The sequence below is a fragment of the Mixophyes fleayi genome, chromosome 3 (genome assembly GCF_038048845.1).
Source record: "Mixophyes fleayi isolate aMixFle1 chromosome 3, aMixFle1.hap1, whole genome shotgun sequence".
NCBI lineage: Eukaryota > Metazoa > Chordata > Amphibia > Anura > Limnodynastidae > Mixophyes > Mixophyes fleayi.
In genome coordinates this window covers 91,955,472-91,977,494 of record NC_134404.1, presented here as the reverse complement: position 1 = coordinate 91,977,494, position 22,023 = coordinate 91,955,472, and the positions used below count along the sequence as shown (strand labels likewise).

Here is a 22,023-nt window from a genome sequence, read left to right as displayed (position 1 = left end):
TATGTCTGCTATGTAGTTTCCTATGTTAAAATGTAATGATATTAGAGGACTTCTTTGCTTGAAGACTGTAAATTTTGAGCAGTGATAGAATAACAAAGTGATTCAGAAATCCTATATTTCAGTTAAGGTTTCTATTATTCATTATAATATATGAGAAGCAATTTCTGCCAAACTAAACATGTGAGCATTTTTATTTATGTGCAGGGCCGGATTAAGGGAATGGAGGCCCCTGGGCTAAGGGGGCCTCCTATCCCCCATGAGGGCCCCCCCCCGTGATCTGAGCCACCCTTCCCCCCGGCACTTACCTACTTCTCCTCCTTCCTCGGCGCGCTGTACACTCTTTACTGAGGAGATCTCGTGAGAGTGAGACTCACGAGATCTCCTCAGTAAGGAGAATACAGCGCGCCGGGGAAGTACTGCAGGGAAAGTGCTCAGCAGCACTAATCGGGCTGGGGGCGCTCCCGCCCCCGACCGATCAATACTGCTGCTGAGCACTTTCAAGGGCCCCCTGGATGCCATAGGCCCCTGGGCTGTAGCCCAGTTAGCCCTATGGTTAATCCGGCCCTGTTTATGTGTTGTCTTTCTCGTAATGGAAAAAAAGGAAAGCTGTCCAACAACTAACTATGTTTGATCAGATCAGCCTGCGTCTAGTTGCTGCACTGGGGAGGGGCAGTGGCAGGTCCAGGTGCAGGGATAGCGCTGGGCCAGTAGTGGGCAGTATAATCTCTGACTGAGGTGCAGTTACATGAAGAAAGAGAACAATAAACACAGTGTATGAACAAATGCCAAAAATAACATGTGTTACTGTCTGTCATAGATGAGTTAGGTCCTTAATAACCGACACACCAGTGAAATAAATTATTTTCAATGACTACTGATGTCAGAGAGTATGATATAAGTATAAACATATGTTCCCATTTTTTATAAACGTATTCACATTACTCATGTATTTGTATAAAGAACCATTCTAACCCTAACCTCCTGCAGACCACATTTGATTAAATTAAAATCGATCCTTTATAACTCCAGAATACTGACATATTCAGCTTCATATTTAGAGTCAGTAATACCTGTACATTCCCTACTGGGAATGAGCAACTTGGACACTATCCATTTTCCGTTTTTTCACATTTTGCACTTAACTAAAATGTATCTATGAAATAAGGTTTATGGCCCAAAAATATAGCAATCGTTCGTTACCCTTGAAATATTGAAAACTACAGCAATATGTTTTGATATGACAAATTTGTAAAAGAAAGTTATATAGATGAAATTGGTGGCATCACCGATGGCTGGGCTCAGATAAATGTCGGCATATAACCTTACTTTTGGCACAGGTGGGAGCATTACCCAAAGCACCTTATTGGCGGAGCTACAATATATATCCTAGCCAGATAGCTTTCAACAGATTCAAAATTCTCCTGGTATTCCTGCAAGGACAACTAAAATAACAAAGTAGGACACACCAGATGCACACTGCAAAACCTTGGTTTCGTAACGGTGTGCATCGATGGTCTACCCAGGTCACTTCAAGTCACCCACCTTCTCTCCTCTCTCAATAGCTACCTGTGCAATCTAAGAGTGCACCATAAAGTGCGGACAGGTAAATTAATATCTGATTTAGCCTCATATGTGGCTTAAATTATTCATGAGGGGGCATAGGTGAATGTCTTTATTACAGCACCAATTTGGTGCATGAGCCTTTGTTATTACATTGCTTGGAGTGCACCTGGAAATGCAACTCTCCATCAAAGTAAAACATACAGAAAAGGGGTCCCATTAAAAGTATAGGATGAGGCCAGTTAGAACCTGATGCTAAATGTATGTCATTTTCTGGAGAGGTAACGGCCATGCCACCATGAAGGAGTGCTTCCTTTCACCACTTTTAACCTATTTTAATAGGTTAAAGCAGATCATACTTTGCTGGGGAAGCCTTCACTCTGAACCCCCCCTGCCCCTCACAAACATGTGCACTCTGACAAAAATCCTGGTGCACTTGTACAACTATTCTGTGATAGTAATGATATATCATGATAAATCATTATTGTTCTGTGATATTAATGTATTAATGATATAATAAGTCAATGGATCTCAAATTTTCTTAGTTCGAGGCAGCCTTAGGGTCTCCATAAATTTTTAGAGGCTCCCCTAAGTCAAAATAATTATTAAGTAGTCACCCGTCTTGCTTACCACCGGCCCTATCCGAGACACCCCTTTGAGATCACCACAGCACCCCGGGGAGCAGTGGCGCCCAGATTGGGGACCACTTTAAGTGATCATTCAGAGTTGAATAGGTCCAATGACCCTTAAATAAAGACATCATTTGGTTTACGTGTAACATAAATAAACACATCTTCACCAAATAAGAATTGTTGATGAAAAGGGCAAAGAACTAACATCCATCCAAGTCATTATCCACTCAGAGCCATCAAATCTGTCCACACAATCTGCATTCACTATATTATGACTGGAAATCCATCATCATTTCCCATCTCCCACATAGAAACAATAAATATTGCAGATTGATGTTAGATGCAATAGTTTCCTATTAGTCCCTATAATAGCTTAGGAGTTAATGTGGAGCCAATTGCATCCACCAATGTGTTCTGCAGAAAGGAAGTTAACATTACAGAAGCAAAGAGGTCAAGAACAGACATGGGAAATTCAGCTTTTTGAGGGATTGTGGGCTGAGCCTTTAGACATTTTCTTATAAAACCAACACAGATGACACTGTGTGTATCTAACTCCATATGCTCATCTGTAGTATTTGACATTTAAACAGCTTGTGGACAGACATTTCCAAAACACTTTTTTTAATAACTCAGTCTAATAGTTGCAAAAGTATTTTCAAGACTGTTTCCTGGATGCTGCTAAGCCCGAAACACATGAATCTCTTGGACAAGTGAAAATCACTCTGCTGTGCTCCTACTAAGTCAGGTTAGTAGTAAGAGAATGATATGACTGTTATTGTGTGTAGTGGATATTAAATGTAAGAAAGACAGTAAGACTCCAGCCACAAGCACATGCATTACACACACTCATTTGTTGTTGGCAGAAACCTAATTTATTTTAGTATTAATACAGTTTTACAGGGTGTTTTAAAGGTTAATGAAAGGTTGTGGGCCAGCCTTAAAGTGTTGTTGTAATTCAAATTATTTTATTTTATGTTTAAAAATAACCTTTCAAATTGTATTATTTCTACCTTCTGTGTAGGTAAAAGTTTGCAAATTAAGTTTAATTTCTAGTTTTTTATTGTTGGAGATGCAGATGTCTTTTCCTCTTGCTTATTCTATTTTAGTGTAAATGGCCTTTCACTAACTGCACTGAAAATAGCATTGATTACCTGACATTTATGCTTATAGCCTTGAATGAAGCACTAGATATAACGTTCTAGCTGCTGTGCAAGACTCTTATATAAACACAATGTGCCCATACACAGGGGGGCAGAGCGAGTACCACGCCAGTTTATATAGCGTTTCTTGCATGAAATCACTCTGCGCATGCCCGGAAAAGTGTTTGCGTGCAGAAGCCCCTATTCAGATATGTGTGATTCTGGTACTTAAGCCAGTCTGTGTCTAGAGAGACGAGATGGAGGGAGCAGAGAAACTAATGTAAACCATTGCAAACAGTCCGGGGGTTAAATGTATGAAAGTCCGTTTTTTTCAACTCACCGAAAATCGGCGACTTTGCAGCTAAAATTTAAAGTGGCGCTGGCTTGTAAAGGCAAGTTTGCCTTTACAAGCCAGCGCTGCTTTAAATTTCAGCTGTAAACTCGCCGATTTCCGGCGAGTTGAAAAAAACGGACTTTCGTACATTTACCCCCGGGTCTCAGGGAATTCGTTGTGGAGATTTGAAAGGCATCACTGGTCATTTTTCCTCGCACTCCAAAGAGGTGCGAGAAAAGATGAGCGGAGATTTCTTCCGTGATTGCTGGCGCAATGTCCATGCACTACATCACCAGCAACTGAATTCCCCCTTAGTCACATGAGAAAGCTGTATTATTTGTTGGTGGTCAGGGGCAGGTGCAAGTAGTGGATGATGATGATGATGATGATGATGGTCTCCAGCACTAACGGCTGGCTGTTTGTGGTTGCTCCACTGGTGTCGATAGGTGCTTCTTCATTGCTCGTGCATATATTATGCTTTTGTGTGCATGTTTAGGTCATTTTTTTTCGTGCCTAAGATGGGGAGTTGTTTCTGCTGCATTAGAGGGTTCTTAAATATCTATTGATGCCTAATAGAGAATGTGTTTAATGCAAACAGAATAAATGGTTAATAACATCTGTGCCAGTGGGCAGGGCCGGATTTCCCACTAGGCAACCTAGGCAATTGCCTAGGGCCCAGTGGTCCCCAGAGGGCCCTCCCAGGGCCAGCAGTGAAACCACCCTTTAAAAATGGGCCGCTACTTATGGGCCAATGCTATGTGCTTGCCCCCCTCAGGCTAAAGTCTGCCAGCCAGCCCCTGAATAGTGGTATATGTTATGCTAAAAAACTATAGTGCTATGGATTTTTTCAGGGAGGGGGCCCCCAAACCATCATCTTGCCTAGGGCCCCATGAGGTCTAAATCCGGCTCTGCCAGTGGGGCACTAATGTCTGTGTCCAGGCCACAAGCCAGACACAAATGCTACTGGTGCTGACCGTCACGTATTTTGTTGTGGTGGCAGCTTGGCACTGCAGCTTTTGAAGTGAGCGCAATTTGCACCTATTATTTCTGGCGCAATTGCAGCCAACATCAGCCCCAGAGAGTTTAAATTAAAAAGAGAAAGAAAACAATTTCTATTTTACTTCTGTAATGTTAATAAGAAAACGGTGTCCTATTCAAAAACATGTTGTGCCCCACAGCTCATCTTCTTTTTACAAGCCTCTGCAAGCTGCAAGCAAACCAGTTTTGCTGTAGTTTGTAGTTCATTAAGAGCAGTTGTCTACATCCTTTAGCGGCCCATTTGCCTCTATTCAGCATGCTATCTTTACCATACTATATTAGCTTGTGTTGAATATCCATTGTAGCAATGCAAGTCAAACAAAATTATTGCTATATGTCATTACTTGTATAACTATTTTATGGTGTGTTCTATTTAAAAAGAATTTATTGGCATTAAAAACGGACATTAAAACCTCCAAAATGTGCCCTCAGGGATTTGGACAGGGACTTCATAAATATGAAACACACACTGAAATCATTAACATTTAAGTGGGAGATTTTTATTCGAAAGACATTTGTTTTTATTTAGCTAAAAATACAGTAAGAGAAAATATTAGTGTAGAAAAACAAATTTGTTTCTCAAACTGTTTATCAAACCTTACGGTTCGAAAGTTCACGATACATTTTCAAACTTTAGACTGAATTCAAGCCAGGCAAACAGGTGTGTTCATTTTTGAACTGGTTCAATCATGTTTGAGCGCAAATGGCGACATCAATTAGTATTTACTGTTTTCCATACTAAGGGGCATATTCAATTCCGATCCCGATCCGCGGTAACGCGCGTTACCGCAGAAAATGCGCACTACTGCCGGTAATACGGTACCGCAATAACGCGGATTTTCGTACGTAGCCCTATGGGCTGCGAACGAAAATCCACCTTATTGCGGTACCGCAAATTTGGTTCGCGGCCCGTTCCGGCGGATCGGGATCGGAATTGAATATGCCCCTAAGAGTGAACTCAAACTTCAAACTCAAAAACCGTAATGTTTTACAAATACTATGAAATGTAGCCAATACGAGCAGACAACATATTATAGTTTAACATCTGGCTACAAATTAAAACATTGAAGCACATATTCGCCTGCATCAGTTATCCAAATCAAACAGGTCCAAAATCCTCAATCGTGTTTGTTAAAGGCCCTTGAAACCGACCAAATTCAAAAGAAATAACAAACCAGTTTGGATAATTCAAACATCTCTAACTATTACAAGCTGCCAATATTTGGAAATATATCTTAGGGACACTTTGCTGTTACACCAGTACATCCACATAGGTCACACTTGATACTGTCTCAGAGGACATTGAAGCACTACAATATGATAATATACCCCTATTGCATTTTAAATTCTCATTTTTCAGTAAAAAACTTTTAAAAGCATACTGAATGAAAATACATTCTGAGTTAACATATTATTAGAAATAATAATGAAACTCAGGCCAATCCAGATGACATGACCAATGTCCCTTTTCTGTACCACACCCCCCAAAAAAAACACACATACACACTTGATCAATGGTAACTATGGATGTCATGTATTTGCACTTAAAAGAGTCAATAAACATCAATATTATTAAGATCCTGCTTGCTCCTGTGGGGCACCCGTCCCTGCACTGCCGAGTTCCTGTGACCAACAGATTTAGGACTCTATTCATTAAGCAAAGCCCTGTCTCCAGTAAAAACTGGTGTTTCTCCAGAGTTAGCTTATTTAATGAGGATTGTGGTATTATAGATACATCACAATCCCTCTTCTGCTGTCGCCATCTCAAGGAGAAGTGATATTCAGTGAAAAAATGTTTATTATTTAAATAAAGCATTTTTTCAAATATTTATTATTACTCAATAATATTAAAATAATTATTTAAAAAATATATTTCTTATATGCGCATAGCCCTGGACACTTAGTCAGCGAAGCTGTAACTCTACTCTTACCGTCAAGCAAATGAGTGTCACTCAGCTGTTACTGCAATATATAACTAGAAATTCTGATTATAAATTAGATTTTCTATCGCTGCGATAACCGGCTATAGAACCATCTATATCCCTACTTTTTAACAAATAGGTCACTTAAGCAGCTACTTTAATCTATGTCCGTCAGTTTTCTGTTGAGCCCAACACTTTGTCAGCTACCCAGCAGTTCTGATCTACAGTAATTGGTCATGAAGGATTCAGCCACAGTCGTCCGGATCCAAAGTAAGAATTCAGGAAGGATTGAACAGAAGCAACCAGCAAACCATATGCTGCAGCATTTACACACTGCCCAAGATGTGTGTGAGCCTATCCACATGCAGTCTGAAAACATGTTCTGTCTGCACACCAGATCAAGGGCAATAGTATAATATATCACGAGGAGCAAAAATTATTTATCTGATATAAAGAGGCACAATAAAGAGTACTAGAATCTGTGCACCATTACATATACTGTCACAGCATACAATACACAAAAAAGATCAATACATAAAGTATTGTATAGAATATGTGGAAATGGCTTGTACGTCGTATGGTGCATAGGTAGTTATTTTGTGTGCGGGCATATGCTGGTATGTAGTATGAAGCAGAATGATATCTTGTTGTTTGGGAACACAGGCTGGTATATGTTGGACATTGCTGTTTATGATGTATGATTTGGGCCATTTGACTTATAGTATTTAAGTTATCCCCCCCAATGGTGAAACATTAGAAGCGGCAGTATGAGAAATATTAGTGTATGGCTTGTGGTCTGGGGCTGCCTAGGTCCTAGAAACTTCATTGAATTTGATTGTTTGAATTGTAGATGCTTTCTAACACTATATAGAAAAACACAGACACATGAAATAATACAAGGTGATGATCTCTGTGTCCACCTGCTTTCTCATTTTCCTTTCATCTTCTCCCGTGTCCTTCCAACTATGTCTGATGTTTCCTTTCATCTCAGCCATGTCTTTACATCTCTCCCTTGTCACACTTCTGGTCCTGACCCAGGATGAGCCAAAAATGCTATTACTTGCTAGAAGACGCAGATATATCAAAAACTGCAACTCCTCAAACATACAACTTCAAATTAATTAAATTAAAAACAGGTATCCATATGACCCATTTTTGGGGCAGATACATTTGGTCTTTCTTTACCATGAAAGTTCTTGATGAATAACTTCTTGCCTATTCTGGCTTGCTGTTGGCAAAACTGGATACAAGTGTTAACACTCTGTGTTGGTCTCTGCCGTTGTCCTGTTCCTGGATGCAGTACCTCCATGCAGCCAGAGGCGCTGCTCTCCTATGGACATTTGCTACTCACTGTTAGGAGTTAATCTCTGCTCCTCGTTATTGCACACCTGTGTCACTCATTACTTATACCAGCTTCTTCCAGGTTCCTATGCTGGTCATTAATGTTTGTTTGTCCCTGGATTACCTGCTTTGCTATTTGCTGTTTCTGTGGATATCCTTGTTTTAGCCAGCTCCTGCTACTCACCTGTATCTTATCTCCTGGAAAACTACCTGATGTCTGTTTCATGCATGGACACACTACTAACTTATAGTTCCTGAGAACTCCTGGCTTTTGCTGTGATCTGGCTTCAGCTAAGTTACCTGCTGTATTTTCATTATCATTTACCTGTTATTTTACTATAACTGGAAGTCCGTTGATTTATCAAGTCTGAACTGGTCTCTCTAAATCTTGCTTCACCTGGACTATGTTTTCGTTGTAATAAACAGTTTAATGTTTGTATCACATTTCTGGCTCTGTGCCTATAATTATAAGGAATTAGTTTTTGAACAGAATCATAACAACAAGGAGGGCTTTCATGAGCTCAATGACATGATGCCTAGCAACCAGTGGAGAGATGAACAGATTTTTACACTGATGTGGCTGAGAGGTAGACATATAACAAGAAGGGAAGCGAAGGTCCTCAATCATATATAGGCAACCTTGTAGACAGTTTCTCCCAGAGTCAATATAAAACACTGACAGCTACCAGGATCGGTCATAGTGTTATGTGTTTTACTGTGAAATCACAGACCATCCATCTGTATCTGAATCCAGATATTTGTATAGAGCTATACTGTTAGCTAGTAGTCTGCAAGGCTGCAAACTAGACTGTACAACACTTTATCTACTGCCCCAGAGCAAAGGAAAGATGGCAAATATGCATTTCAGGTGATCAAATTATTCAGTTGAAACTCCCTATTAGAAGACAGAGATTCAATTGACACTATTGAAATAAATTTGTGGGAGGCTAAGAGGAGCATTTAAAAAAGACATGTATATGGAAAATGTCTGAACAATGCATAAATAGTAGTTAAGATATAAACTGGTTAATAAATAAATTAGCCTCATTGTTAATTTAAACTGTCATGTAAAAAAGTTTTTTTTTCAGAGGTGTACATACAACACAATTTCCTCATTATTTTAATGCACCTGTCACCTCTCAGTAAACAGATCAGTAAAGCATATAATTCATAGCAGGATCCTGTATGTTTACTTAAAGAAATTTAATATGAGAGAACTTTCCACATTTCATTCCACAATCCAATGAGATGCTCGAATGATCCAAGAGAGAAATTTATCTCATCTCTGCTTGTAACCTGCACTTTCCAAACTCTACTCCATGATAGTCTGCCGGTCGCTCTGTATAGGATAACAGCAGCATAGTGAGAGGACCCTCAGCTGAAATCTCTTAAACTGCATCCTGCTGATGCCTCTCTTCATTGCACACACTATTCGACCTAATTAATATTATACTCACATCAATGAATAAAGGCACTGACACAAATTGATTTTGGCAAAAGGTCCCAGTTTATTGATTGTATAAATTATGGTGGCGGCGAAAGTCTTTGCAGGTCAGCTACCAACTAATATCCAAAATAAAACAGTGTATGGCCATCCGGCAATAACCACTGGTCCCATCATATACTCCTTTACGATTTAGCTGGTGCTAAGTATGGCGTCAGAGTGACTACTCTGCTTTTGGACTCACAATAACACGCCCACACAAAGCAGTTCAAGAGATCCCCCCACATAAAGGGACCAAGAACCATGTTGCTTCAAAATTGGCAGTGACCTGCGGCCAATCAGTGATAGCAGCATGTGCATTAGTCACTGACTGCAAACGCTTTCCTCTCTACTATGCCTAGTCTGTAGAGGGAAAAAATAAGGATTAGTACGCCAGCACGGATCCGCACCTAAAAAGAGGCCCAGCAGCCACTGGGGAAGAACATGTAGGGCAGCCAAAAGCCCCCCTGTAATTTTATTGGCTGGAGTATGCAGAGAAACTTAACCCCTGATAGGTAAGTGAATAACTTGGCACAAACAAATGTGTTTTCAATCGTTCGGCTTATGCCCTCACTTGTCAGAAGCATTTGTAGGTAGGGCTTTATGAGCTTATATATGTTATATTCTTGTAGCTATAACACATTTTTTCCTCTCTGCAGCTGTTCCTGGAAACAATCAGAAGTCACAGAAGACTTGCAAGTCAGCGAGGAAGAAACAGCTTGGGAAGGAAACCTTTCAACCTGGAGAGCGATTTAGCGGTTGGGAATGTTGTGAACTATTTTTTATTAAAGTATCAAGTCCAAAGCAAACAGACTCCACTATTTTACAATGGTTTCAAGAAAAGTTATTTTAGCAACAACAAATATAGGAACAAACCTGTTACTCTCTTTAATCATAGTCGAGCACAATGGCCACAATGACATTTAAAATGAATTTCAAATTGGGCAAAACAGAAGACTCACCTTGAAGAAAAGAATAAAGAAGGAAACAAAGGATCTCTAAAACCGTGGGTTGAATTGTTTAATGTCTTTAACTGGCATCTACATCTGTTTGCTGAAAGCTCACAAACTAGATTGCAATTAAGAGGAGACATTTATTCTTTTCACCAAACTCCACATATTCCAGTACTGCAAGTGGTGTAGTACAACAGTCAATTAAAATACACACCCTGTTAAAAATAAAAATGAATAATTTCACGGAGCTGAACTTGAATAATTCAGGTCAATGTTATCCTAATGCAGATGTGGTCACCAAAGTCCTGCCCACAATTTACACCATTCTTTTCATTGTGGGGATATCCCTAAATGGACTCAATTTATGGATTTTCTGCTACATCCCCAGTAACAGGAGCTTCATTGTCTACCTGAAAAACATTGTGATTGCTGATCTTTTAATGACCCTCACGTTCCCAATGAAAATAATAAGCGATGCAGGACTTGGAAGTGGGCAGTTGCGTGTGTTTGTCTGCAGGTTTTCTGCCGTTGTGTTTTATTTGAACATGTATATTGGAATAATATTTCTGGGTGTTCTTGGATTTGATAGGTACTACAAGATTATGAGACCAATGACTAACTCTTCCTTTCAAAGTGTTCACTACAGCAAGGTTATATCTGTGCTGGTATGGGCCCTTATGTCTTTTATTTCAATCCCTAATATGATCCTAACCAACCAATATACAGACGACAAAATAAAACCAACTTGTGCCATGCTAAAAAGCAAGCTGGGCAAACAATGGCACACGGCTTCCAATTATATTTGTATAATCATATTTGTGATTATTTTTTCCTTGCTTCTTATGTTTTATGTGTCTATTTCAAGGAAAATATACCAATCTAACCAAAGGTTTAGAAGAGGGTCAAACACTAGCAGAAAGTCCACCCGCAATATATACAGCATTTTAATAGTATTCTTCATCTGCTTTGTTCCATATCACCTATGTCGAATCCCATATACAATAAGTCAGACGGCGAAAGGTTACTCCTGTCACCAAACTAATAATCTGTTTTATGTGAAAGAGGTGACTCTGCTGTTATCCTCTGCCAATGTCTGCCTTGATCCTATCATTTATTTCTTTATGTGCCAACCATTTAGACAAATGTTGTTGAAAAAATTGAAGATTAAGGACAGGCTCCAAGAAACAGAGAGGTCTGTTAGAATGTCATCCACATAGCCAGCATCAATATAGATTGTTTGCCAGAAAGTGGAAAATCATAACTTCAATATCAATGTAAGAGGCATATACATATACATGGATGGGATAATGCAATACTATTTATTGATTATAATTAAATCAGGTCTATACGGTCATCCTTTTGATGACTGGAATCGGATATAAATAGAGAGTGGATAAACCACAGGACCAGAAATTAATCATAATATTTTAACCCTTAAGTATACACGCCATATTTTTAGTAGATATCTTTTATAAGTGTACTTGGGTGCTCTCATAGTAGTAATGTTTAACCAACCAAAGAGAAAGAAAAAGAGACTTTTTATATAGGCACCCCTAGGGTAATAGTAATAAGAAGTGTATATGGGACCAAATGCGAAGTCTACTTAATACATTTCATAACCAACCTGGACGGTTAATAGATGTTTAAATGTAACTTTTATTAGGTACCCTTAAAATAATAGTTAAGGTTACATAATAAAAGTGCATTTTTAAATGCCTGTTTTAATGCAACATCACCGATTTTTCTTTGCATCACGTAGAGTATCACAGGAAAATCCGCAATGTTGGGGTACCGTGGTATCAGAAAATGTGTGCAGCTGAACAGTGCCGTGATGTCCATTGGCACATCACTTAGAATTGAATCACCCACATTGAGGTTTGTGGTGGTAGAAGTATAAGAAGGTTTATGTTCTGTGTTACAAGATACATTTTCATAATTGACGAGATTTGATTTACCTATAAAAAGAGAACACTCTGAATGCGTAACATTATGATACACATTATCAGACCTTATGTTGTTAGGCTGTACCATCTATCCTGATCATTTACCATGTTCACTGGTTTCCGGTTCAGTGTTTTAAGGATATTTATGAGAACTGGTACAAGTAACGTGTAGAAAATATCATGTTATTTTTCTAGTACAGTATTGGAAGTGAAGCCTAATATCTGATGGGCAATGCCATCTTTACTACACAGTCATCTGGAGAACAGTTTTCCTTAATGTCAGTAAGTGAGATAGCTAATGCACTAACCTAATATTAATATCGACTGATTCATTAATGTGTATCATTTGTGGAACAAGTGCCTTATAAAAATGACAATTTTATAAGAGTATTAAAGTTCGGTTTGCAATAATCTAATGGCATAACTGAAATAAATGTTCTAGCTACTTTTTGTACTGTAATTTTTAATTTACTATTTAATTTCTCAGAGTTACGTGGTAGAGAAGCCATATTTATTTCAGAGTTACAGTAACATGCTCCATTCCATTGGCATTTATAAGTGGATTACAGAGACTTAATGGGTTAGGGACTCATTATTATTATTAACCTTTATTTATATAGCACATACACTTTACGAAGTACATGTACATAGAATATTAATCATTCACATCAGTCCGTGCCCAAGTGGAGCTTACAATATATATTTCCCACCACACAAACACATTCTGTCAGTAGCCAATTAACCCGCCGGTATGTTTTTGAACCTTGGGAGTGGGCATTTTGGGGATGATCTGGGCAGGGTTTGGGTGAATAAAGGGTGGGGCTTATTTTGTCCCAGTTCTGCTTGACTCGATGTTGGCAGGTATATAACATCTTGATGATTTACAGAAAGAGACAATGTAAACTGATTTTGAAATATCCACTCTAAACCAGCCTGATCATGGGTCCAATTTAAAGAATAATTTTGGTCATCTACCATAGGAAAGAGTAAGGCCCAATTAGCATATCTTTCTTTTTGCTCCCATGTGTCATATTTGGAGCAGTGCTCATATATAATTGCATACCATCAGTGGGCATATATTTGTATGGTCTACTATGGTAGATTAGGAGGCTACAATCCCATTCAAACATAATCCACGCAATTATACAAAGTCATGTCTAAACATTGCTCACCCAGTTAGATCATATTTCCCAAATACAGAGCGGTTATAAAGTGGAACTACGTCAATGGTCCTAGAAACTGAAAATGCAAATAAAAAGTAATTACGCTGCTCGAGTCAGTGCCTTGAGCGGGAAACATGGAGCTACAGAGAACCCAGATTCATTTGCACTGTGAAAAAAAACTATGAAACCCCTTACAAATAAAAGACGCACCTACAAGTTTGTCCAGTCAATTTGCTTTATTAAGTATGATGCTTGCAAAACGTTTACTATCATATTGTTGGGCAGTGGGCCTGCACCTAGCAAGTCACACCTATAGTCTGCTCTACTAAACTGCTATTCATAACCCAAGTCCTGTGAATGCCTGCAAAGACTCTCTACAGTCAGGTACAACAGCACAACAGCAGCCTATTTCATGTGTGGCCCTGTGGTGTTTTCAGTAAGACCATCTGTTACACTTTGTGTGTGTGCCATGCATCGCTTACACGTACAGGGTAATCTAAGGATAAACATAAAAAACAAAACATATCTAAACATCCTGAAGCACAGAAAAGCTTTTATAGCACCTACTCTGCTGCGAGGAGCGGTTTATGTAATGCAGGGTTGCACTTCTATGTGTCTTTATGGAAAGAGAACAAGTCCAGGAAAAACACAGCTGTGGAAGAATACAAACTGGGTTAAAGTACTCATTGTAAGAAGAGGATAACTAGCGGTCACGGTTTCGTGCTTCTGATTGAATTACCAGACTTCCAATAACAAGGAAATTAAGTTAAATACTAGTGGCGGCATTATAAATAAGAATTCTTACTCCCTGAATAACAGGGAACACCTTTCAATCACTGACATATAGCGTATTAATATCAGTTATATACCTATAATGTGTAATAGAATTACTGCCTTTTCTCTTGTGAATTTAGAGTAAAACCACACACCTAGATTAACAAGAGCTGCATGCAAAATGCTCTCACTGAACCAGGGCTGTCAAAACCTGACCCATGACTCTGAAACTGCACTTTGCACCGTTGTACTATGCTCTGAGCAGCCTTGCCAAGCACAATATTTGATAAGTGCAGAACAGTTTATATCATATGTATTTCTAAATATCACAATTCCTTTAAACAAGTTAGTTTTATCTAGACAAAATACATAGATATGTTATTGTTGCGTTTGCATTTTATTTATGTTTGCTGTATTTTACAATTTTGAGTACCGTGCAATTGCGTGTCAGATTCTCCCTATACTAACTCCACATCACTGTCCTTCATGTTGTCGTACCAATGAGTATATATAAGGTAAGAAGTGTAAAATGTATAGTCTGTGAGTTATACCATCTAAGCAACAACAATAAGGGAAATAATACATTGGAAAGGTGGATATTAATGAAAATCAACATTTCAATATGTAATTTAAGAAATGCGATTATTTTTTATGTACAATAACATATTTATAACATATGCTGTACATAAATGTTTATGTATAGTTTTGTAAATAATATAAAATGTTTATGTGGAAAATAAAAACATCACCTTCTGTAAATTGCTTTTAACCTAAGTTTCTTCTTTTAAACTGTTGTATAAAACAAAATATTGTGTTAAATAGTTGTAGAATAAATGACTTTTAATGCATTAAATAATGAAACAATATGGAGACAAAATGTGTCAACTCAATTTTTAATTAATGTATACTGTATATTTGTAATGTACTTACTGCACATTCGAGTTAACTGAAATTAATTTGATATGAACCAAAACTAGTTTATAGTGTGACTTATATGGGGATAAGTTACAAAGATTAAAACCTAAGAGGAGAGTCCTCTTTTGTGCTGCATACCTAAACCATGCATACATTCACAGCCAACAGAAGGGCCCTGGGTGCCCCTGGTGTGGGTGTGACCCCCTCCTCAAACCCCAATCTCCAAGGTGGTGCCTCTCCCTCTTTAGATGTTCCTCCCCAAATCTTCTACTCCTCTGTCAAGACTGGGAGGGCATGTTTACTAAACTGCAAAGATGCTGCCTATAGCAACCAATCAGATTCTGTGATTTTGTAGACTGTACAAGGATAACTAGAATCTGATTGGTTACTATAGGTAACACCTCCACTTTTTCAAACATGCAGTTTAGTAAATATACCCCAGGGAGTGTGGCACTGTGCTGTGACAGTACATCCCACTCTCCCAGCATATAGATGATATGCAGTAGCAGCAGCAACCAGTTTCACAGGTAAGAAGCAGTTTGCTGCTGCACCTCTATGTGAGCGACCTTCACTTAACGTGGGGGCAGAGCAGGGAAGATAAAAAGCACTGAATGAGTGATACTATGTCTAAACCACGCCTAAAATTGGTGCCACACAGGAAAGTGTAGCTGCTAGACCAGGGCCACCTTAACTACTTTATGGGCCCCCGGGCAATGCAGTGTACCGGGCCCCTAAAAAAATAAATATATATATATATATATATATATATATATATATATATATGAAAAAACAAACAAACAGATATATAAAATGGCGCTCACAACCACAACGTAATCACAGTATGGTGATATAGTAAACAGCAGAAAAGTTCCAGATGTAGAATAGCTCAAGTATGAGCGGCAGCCACGATATCCTGTAGCCAGATGGTTAATCCGGAAATGAAGACACTGTAACAGAAGACAGGCAGGGCGCCTCAATGTGTATTACCACTTGTATAGTATAAATGGAAGTAATATCATGCGTACCATTAGGTATTGATAGGTCGTCTAGTCAGATAAGGAGGATCCTCTTCATAAATTGTTCCTCCCAGTTGGTAAAATAATGGACAATGCAGGAAACAGAATACAACATAGAGTAGTATTGTCAGGATGTGTAATCACACCACCTGTGAGATATATACCACCTATGGGACTTCCTTATCGTGCACAAACACATATGCCCAGGGATCAACAGTTATAATGTATAGGACATATGTGGGGTTAGACGTGTGTGATTTCTACACTAAGTGGGATTTTCTCACAAAGTGGACGAAAATGCACAGTTAGACAACACAGTTGGACAAACATTGGACTACATTTGACTTGATTTAACTCCCAGCAATAAGCAGCATCTGCCACAGCCTATTTCTGCACTACTTGTCTATTTATATGGAAGACTGCTAAGAGGTAATTCTTAAAATACCCTTGCTTTTTGCTTTTACCCCCTTTTTTCACAATGTTTCACAAATTGCTTTTCGTAGTCTCATTTCATGGCATGATCTTTAGGACTGTGTCATCTTTCACCCCTCCACCAACACACAAATTTGTTCATATTGCACCTGTATTACTCCACTCACCTCTATTTAACACCCATGAACTGTTGTCCTATTTATTATCTCTAACAAGTACAGCCTCCACCTGTCGCCAGAAAATAAAAGGCCACACATCTTACAATCCCCTTGCCTATCTTTCGCTCACTCTGCTTCTATTAGCTGGTGATATATCACCTAATCCAGGTCCCCCACACTCCTCACACACACATACATCAGAACACTACCGTTCTATAGCAAACCTCAAACACATCACCTGTCTACCCTCTCTTCCAAAGTCCTTTAAATGTGCCCTTTGGAATGCACGATCTGTTTGTAACAAACTTACCTCCGTTCATGATCTCTTCCTCTCAAAAAACCTCAACCTTCTGGCAATAACAGAAACATGGCTCATGCAATCAGACACTGCCTCACCTGCAGCACTTTCACATGGTGGCCTCCATCTCACCCACACCTCCAGACCTGAAGGCAGACAAGGAGGTGGGGTTGGACTACTTCTCTCCCCACAGTGCACATACACAGTTCTACCAAATGTCCCATCACTCACGTTCACATCTTTTGAAGTACATGCTATTCGCATTTTTAATCCATTCTCCCTACGTGTTGCGGTGATCTATCGTCCCCCTGGAGCACACCAACAATTTATTGAGGATTTCCCTCACTTCTTATCTTCAGACATCCCCACCATCATCATGGGTGACTTCAACATCCCCATTGATAACCCACCTTCCAAAGCTGCTTCCAAACTACTCTCTCTAACATCCTCACTTGACCTCTCCCAGTGGATTGAATCATCTACTCATAAGGATGGCCACTGCCTTGATCTTGTTTTCTCTAGACTATGCTCAGTTTCTAACTTTATTAATACACCCTTCCCCCTCTCGGATCATTACCTTATCAGCTACACTCTCACCCCCACTGCTCTAACCTCTCTACTGTCTAACTCAACCAAGCCTCCTCATACTCGTAGAAATCTGAATTCTATTAATCTTCAACAATTTTCCACCTCTCTCCAACACCTTCTCTCCCCTATCTCTACATTCTCATCCCCTGAGATGGCAGTACCTCATTTTCACCTAACCTTAGCAACGGCCCTTGATCAAGTGGCTCCAGCGACACTTCATACTACACGTCGACTTCGATGTCAACCGTGGCACACCAAAGCAACACGAAATCTTCAAAAACTGTCCCGTAAAGCAGAACGTCACTGGCGTAAATCTCGAAGCTCTAATGACTTCTTCACATATACTTCTGTCTACCACTCCTATCGAAATGCTCTGGACACTGCAAAACAAACATACTTTCAATCTCTTATCTATGCTCAGGCTTCTAACCCCAAACGCCTTTTCAATACATTTAATCATCTTCTCAATCCTCCCACCCCGAACCCTCCATCTACTATCAGTGCTCAGGATCTTGCTACCTACTTCAAGGACAAGATTGATAAGATCAGACTAGAAATGGTATCCTCTTCCTCAACAAGCCATCAGCTCATTTCCTTCCCACTACCCTCTGACACCCTCTCTTCATTTGACCCCACAAATGAAGAGGAAATTTCTACGCTCTTCTTATCTTCCTACTCTACCTCCTGTCCTCTTGATCCTATTCCCTCGCAAATTGGTAGATCCCTGTCTTCTGTGCTCATTTCACCTCTAACTCAAATCTGTAATCTCTCACTCTCTACTGGCATCTTTCCATCACTATACAAGCATGCAGTGATTACTCCTATTCTAAAAAAACAAAACTCCGACCCAAACTCTCTCTCAAATTACCGTCCCATCTCTCAGCTCCCTTGCCCCTCCAAGCTTCTAGAGAGACTTGCCTACACTCGCCTCACACGCTTTCTTTCCGCAAACAACCTGTTGGATCCTCTTCAGTCAGGCTTTCGTTCTCAACACTCCACAGAGACTGCGCTGACCAAGGTTGTTAATGATCTGATCACTGCTAAGACTGAACGCCATTACTCTCTCCTAATTCTCCTTGATTTCTCGGCTGCATTTGACACAGTTGACCACTCTCTTCTCATACAAACGCTGCAATCCCTAGGTCTTCAAGACACAGTTCTATACTGGTTCTCATCTTACCTCTCTAATCGCTCTTTCACTGTTAATTTCTCTGGAGCCACATCTGCTCCGCTTCCCCTATCAGTTGGAGTACCACAAGGCTCGGTGCTAGGTCCTCTGCTGTTCTCTATCTATACCGCTTCTCTTGGAAATCTAATAAGTTCCTTTGGCTTTCAGTATCATCTCTATGCGGATGATACCCAAATCTATCTATCCTCTCCTGATATCTCGACATCTGTGTTGTCCCGTGTAACTGACTGTCTTTCTGCCATTTCATCTTGGATGTCCTCTCGTCAACTCAAACTTAATCTTTCTAAAACAGAGTTAATAATATTCCCACCCGCCAACAAGAGCATACCTGACATTTCTATCTCTGTTGATAACATGACCATAAATCCCACCCCACAAGCTCGCTGCCTAGGTGTAATCCTTGATTAACGCCTATCCTTTGTTCCCCACATTGACTCTATATCTAAATCATGTTACATACATCTAAAGAACATTTCCAGAATCCGCACATATCTCACACAAGACACTGCTAAAACCTTAATTCATGCACTAATCATCTCCCGCATTGACTATTGCAATTCCCTCCTTACTGGTCTTCCCAAAAACAGACTCAAACCCCTAAAATCTATTTTGCATGCTTCGGCAAGACTGATTTTCCTTGCAAATAGCTATTCCTCTGTTGAATCACTCTGTATGTCTCTACACTGGCTGCCTGTCTTCTACCGAATCCAATATAAAATACTTTTACTAACCTACAAGGCCATCAACAAAGCTGCACCAACATACATCTCCTCTCTTGTCTCAAAATATCTCCCAACTCGGCAACTCCGTTCTGCAAAAGATCTGCGTCTCTCATCCACCCTCATTACATCCTCCCATTCCCGGTTACAGGACTTTTTTCGGGCTGCACCCACTCTATGGAACTCTCTCCCTCGCACAATAAGACTCTCCTCTGTTCTACAAACTTTCAAGCGTTCTCTGAAAACCTACCTATTCAGACAAGCGTATAATATTCCTCAACCACCATCTTAACCTCACTACCTTTAGCCTGTTACACAATTTCACACAAGACAACTACCCCCGGACCAACATTATTGTGTGACAGGATCATTTAGCTTATGAGTCACCCTACCTTTGCAGTCTGGCTGGGCCAAGATGCAAAATGTATACTTAACCTCATGTGTCAATCTCCCATTGTCCCATAGATTGTAAGCTTGCGAGCAGGGCCTTCTCACCTTTTTGTCTGTTTTACCCAGTTTGTTTATTAGTTTATTACATTTGTCCCCAATTGTAAAGCGCTACGGAATATGTTGGCGCTATATAAATAACTGATGATGATGATGATGATGATGACACCCATGTGTACCAACCCAAAAACAGGTATAAAAATATATATAAACTGCGTACCAGATGGTCTCTTCAAGTTGGCATAAAATCAATCCTTTGAAGGATCAGTTGTATAGTCCCCCTCTTCCAATCAAGAAGTACCCCAGAAGCCTCCAAATGGCAATACAGAACCAGCACTCCCCATCAGCTACTGATACCAACATACCTCTCAAACAAACAGAGGTATGCCAACTTGAAGAGACCATCTGGTACGCAGTTTATATATATTTTTATACCTGTTTTTGGGTTGGTACACATGGGTGTCCTATACATTATAACTGTTGATCCCTGGGCATATGTGTTTGTGCACGATAAGGAAGTCCCATAGGTGGTATATATCTCACAGGTGGTGTGATTACACATCCTGACAATACTACTCTATGTTGTATTCTGTTTCCTGCATTGTCCATTATTTTACCAACTGGGAGGAACAATTTATGAAGAGGATCCTCCTTATCTGACTAGACGACCTATCAATACCTAATGGTACGCATGATATTACTTCCATTTATACTATACAAGTGGTAATACACATTGAGGCGCCCTGCCTGTCTTCTGTTACAATATATATATATATATATATATATATATAAATAGTGTGTGTGTTTAAAAAAAATATATATGTATGTAAAAAAAAACGTGATTATATATATATATATATATATATATATATAGGGGCCCCCTTAACTTACCTTAAGTCCGATCCTCTTCTTTTTTCCGCGCCGCTGAGTCTCTTCTGCCCTCTTCCGTGCTGTGGTTGCAGTGAATGCTGGGCGTGACATCACGCCCAGCATTCACTGCGAGCACAACACGGAAGAGGGGGCCCCAGGGAGGGAGCCGGATCACCGCTGATGTGACCGCAAGGTAAGTATTTTAGGATTCGGAAGGGCCCCTTTCGCATGCAGGGCCCCCGGGCACCTGCCCATCGTGCCCAATGGAAGAGACGGCCCTGTGCTAGACCCAAGAGGTAAGTGATGGGGAGTGATGGGGACATCATAGTTACTAACCGGCTGAGAGTTGAGCAGATGGGTCACTTCTGGCTTCCCTGTAGTCTGCTAACAGAAGAAGATATTAGTCATCTTCCAACTGCATTTCCAACATACCAACTAAAGATCCTATTGATTTAAAATTTCAAATAGTTTTAGGGCAACAAAATGTTTTGTAAAAGACTGTTGCCCCTGGCAATGAAGGGAATGCCTCCAGGTTTGCCCAAGCAACTCCCCTATTCAGTATTTAAATAAAAGGCTTGCAAAACTATCGTGTGTCTTGCATTTGTGCTGCACACTGATTATGCTCAGAGACCATCCTGACCGATTGTACAGATAAATTTTATGTATGTTCGCAAAGCAGCAACCTTTCACCACAAAGCTACCGTTAAGCAGAAGGAAAACACTAAAATAATCTGGAAGCAGTTTCTAGCCATTGAAAATGACCCAAATTTTGCATAAGTCATATACTATATAAGGTCTCTTAACTATTTTGAAACAAGAGTAAATGCTCTCCTAAGAGATAAACATTTATTTAATCTGTGTGTGTGATGTATATTGGGTGCTGACACGTGAGAAATGAGCACATTAATCAGCTGCCTCCCCCGCTCAACCCTGGGAATTATTCCAACGGGTAGGCGGTAGCTGAGACATAATAAATCAGTTAAGCTATTATCTGTTATTTGGCATGTTTAATGTAAAAGATAAACAGAATACTTAGTATATCACATATCAGTAGGAGTAAATATGTGTTTGTGAGTGTAGAGCTACTTATCTATTTAGATCAGTAGTAT

General features: G+C 39.7%; 2 protein-coding genes across 4 annotated transcripts in view; one reads left to right on the top strand and one right to left on the bottom strand.

Moving 5' to 3' along the window:
- Positions 1-12,790, top strand: part of P2RY14 (purinergic receptor P2Y14) — a 47,350-nt gene extending 34,560 nt beyond the window's left edge. The window contains exon 3 of the mRNA XM_075201982.1: positions 10,109-12,790. Within this exon, the coding sequence (XP_075058083.1) occupies positions 10,633-11,619 (987 nt within the window). The 5' untranslated portion in view covers positions 10,109-10,632 and the 3' untranslated portion in view covers positions 11,620-12,790. The remainder of the gene's footprint in view (positions 1-10,108) is intronic.
- MED12L (mediator complex subunit 12L) overlaps positions 1-22,023 on the bottom strand; it is a 468,926-nt gene that overhangs the window by 301,384 nt on the left and 145,519 nt on the right. The gene's annotated exons all lie outside the window — the stretch shown is intronic.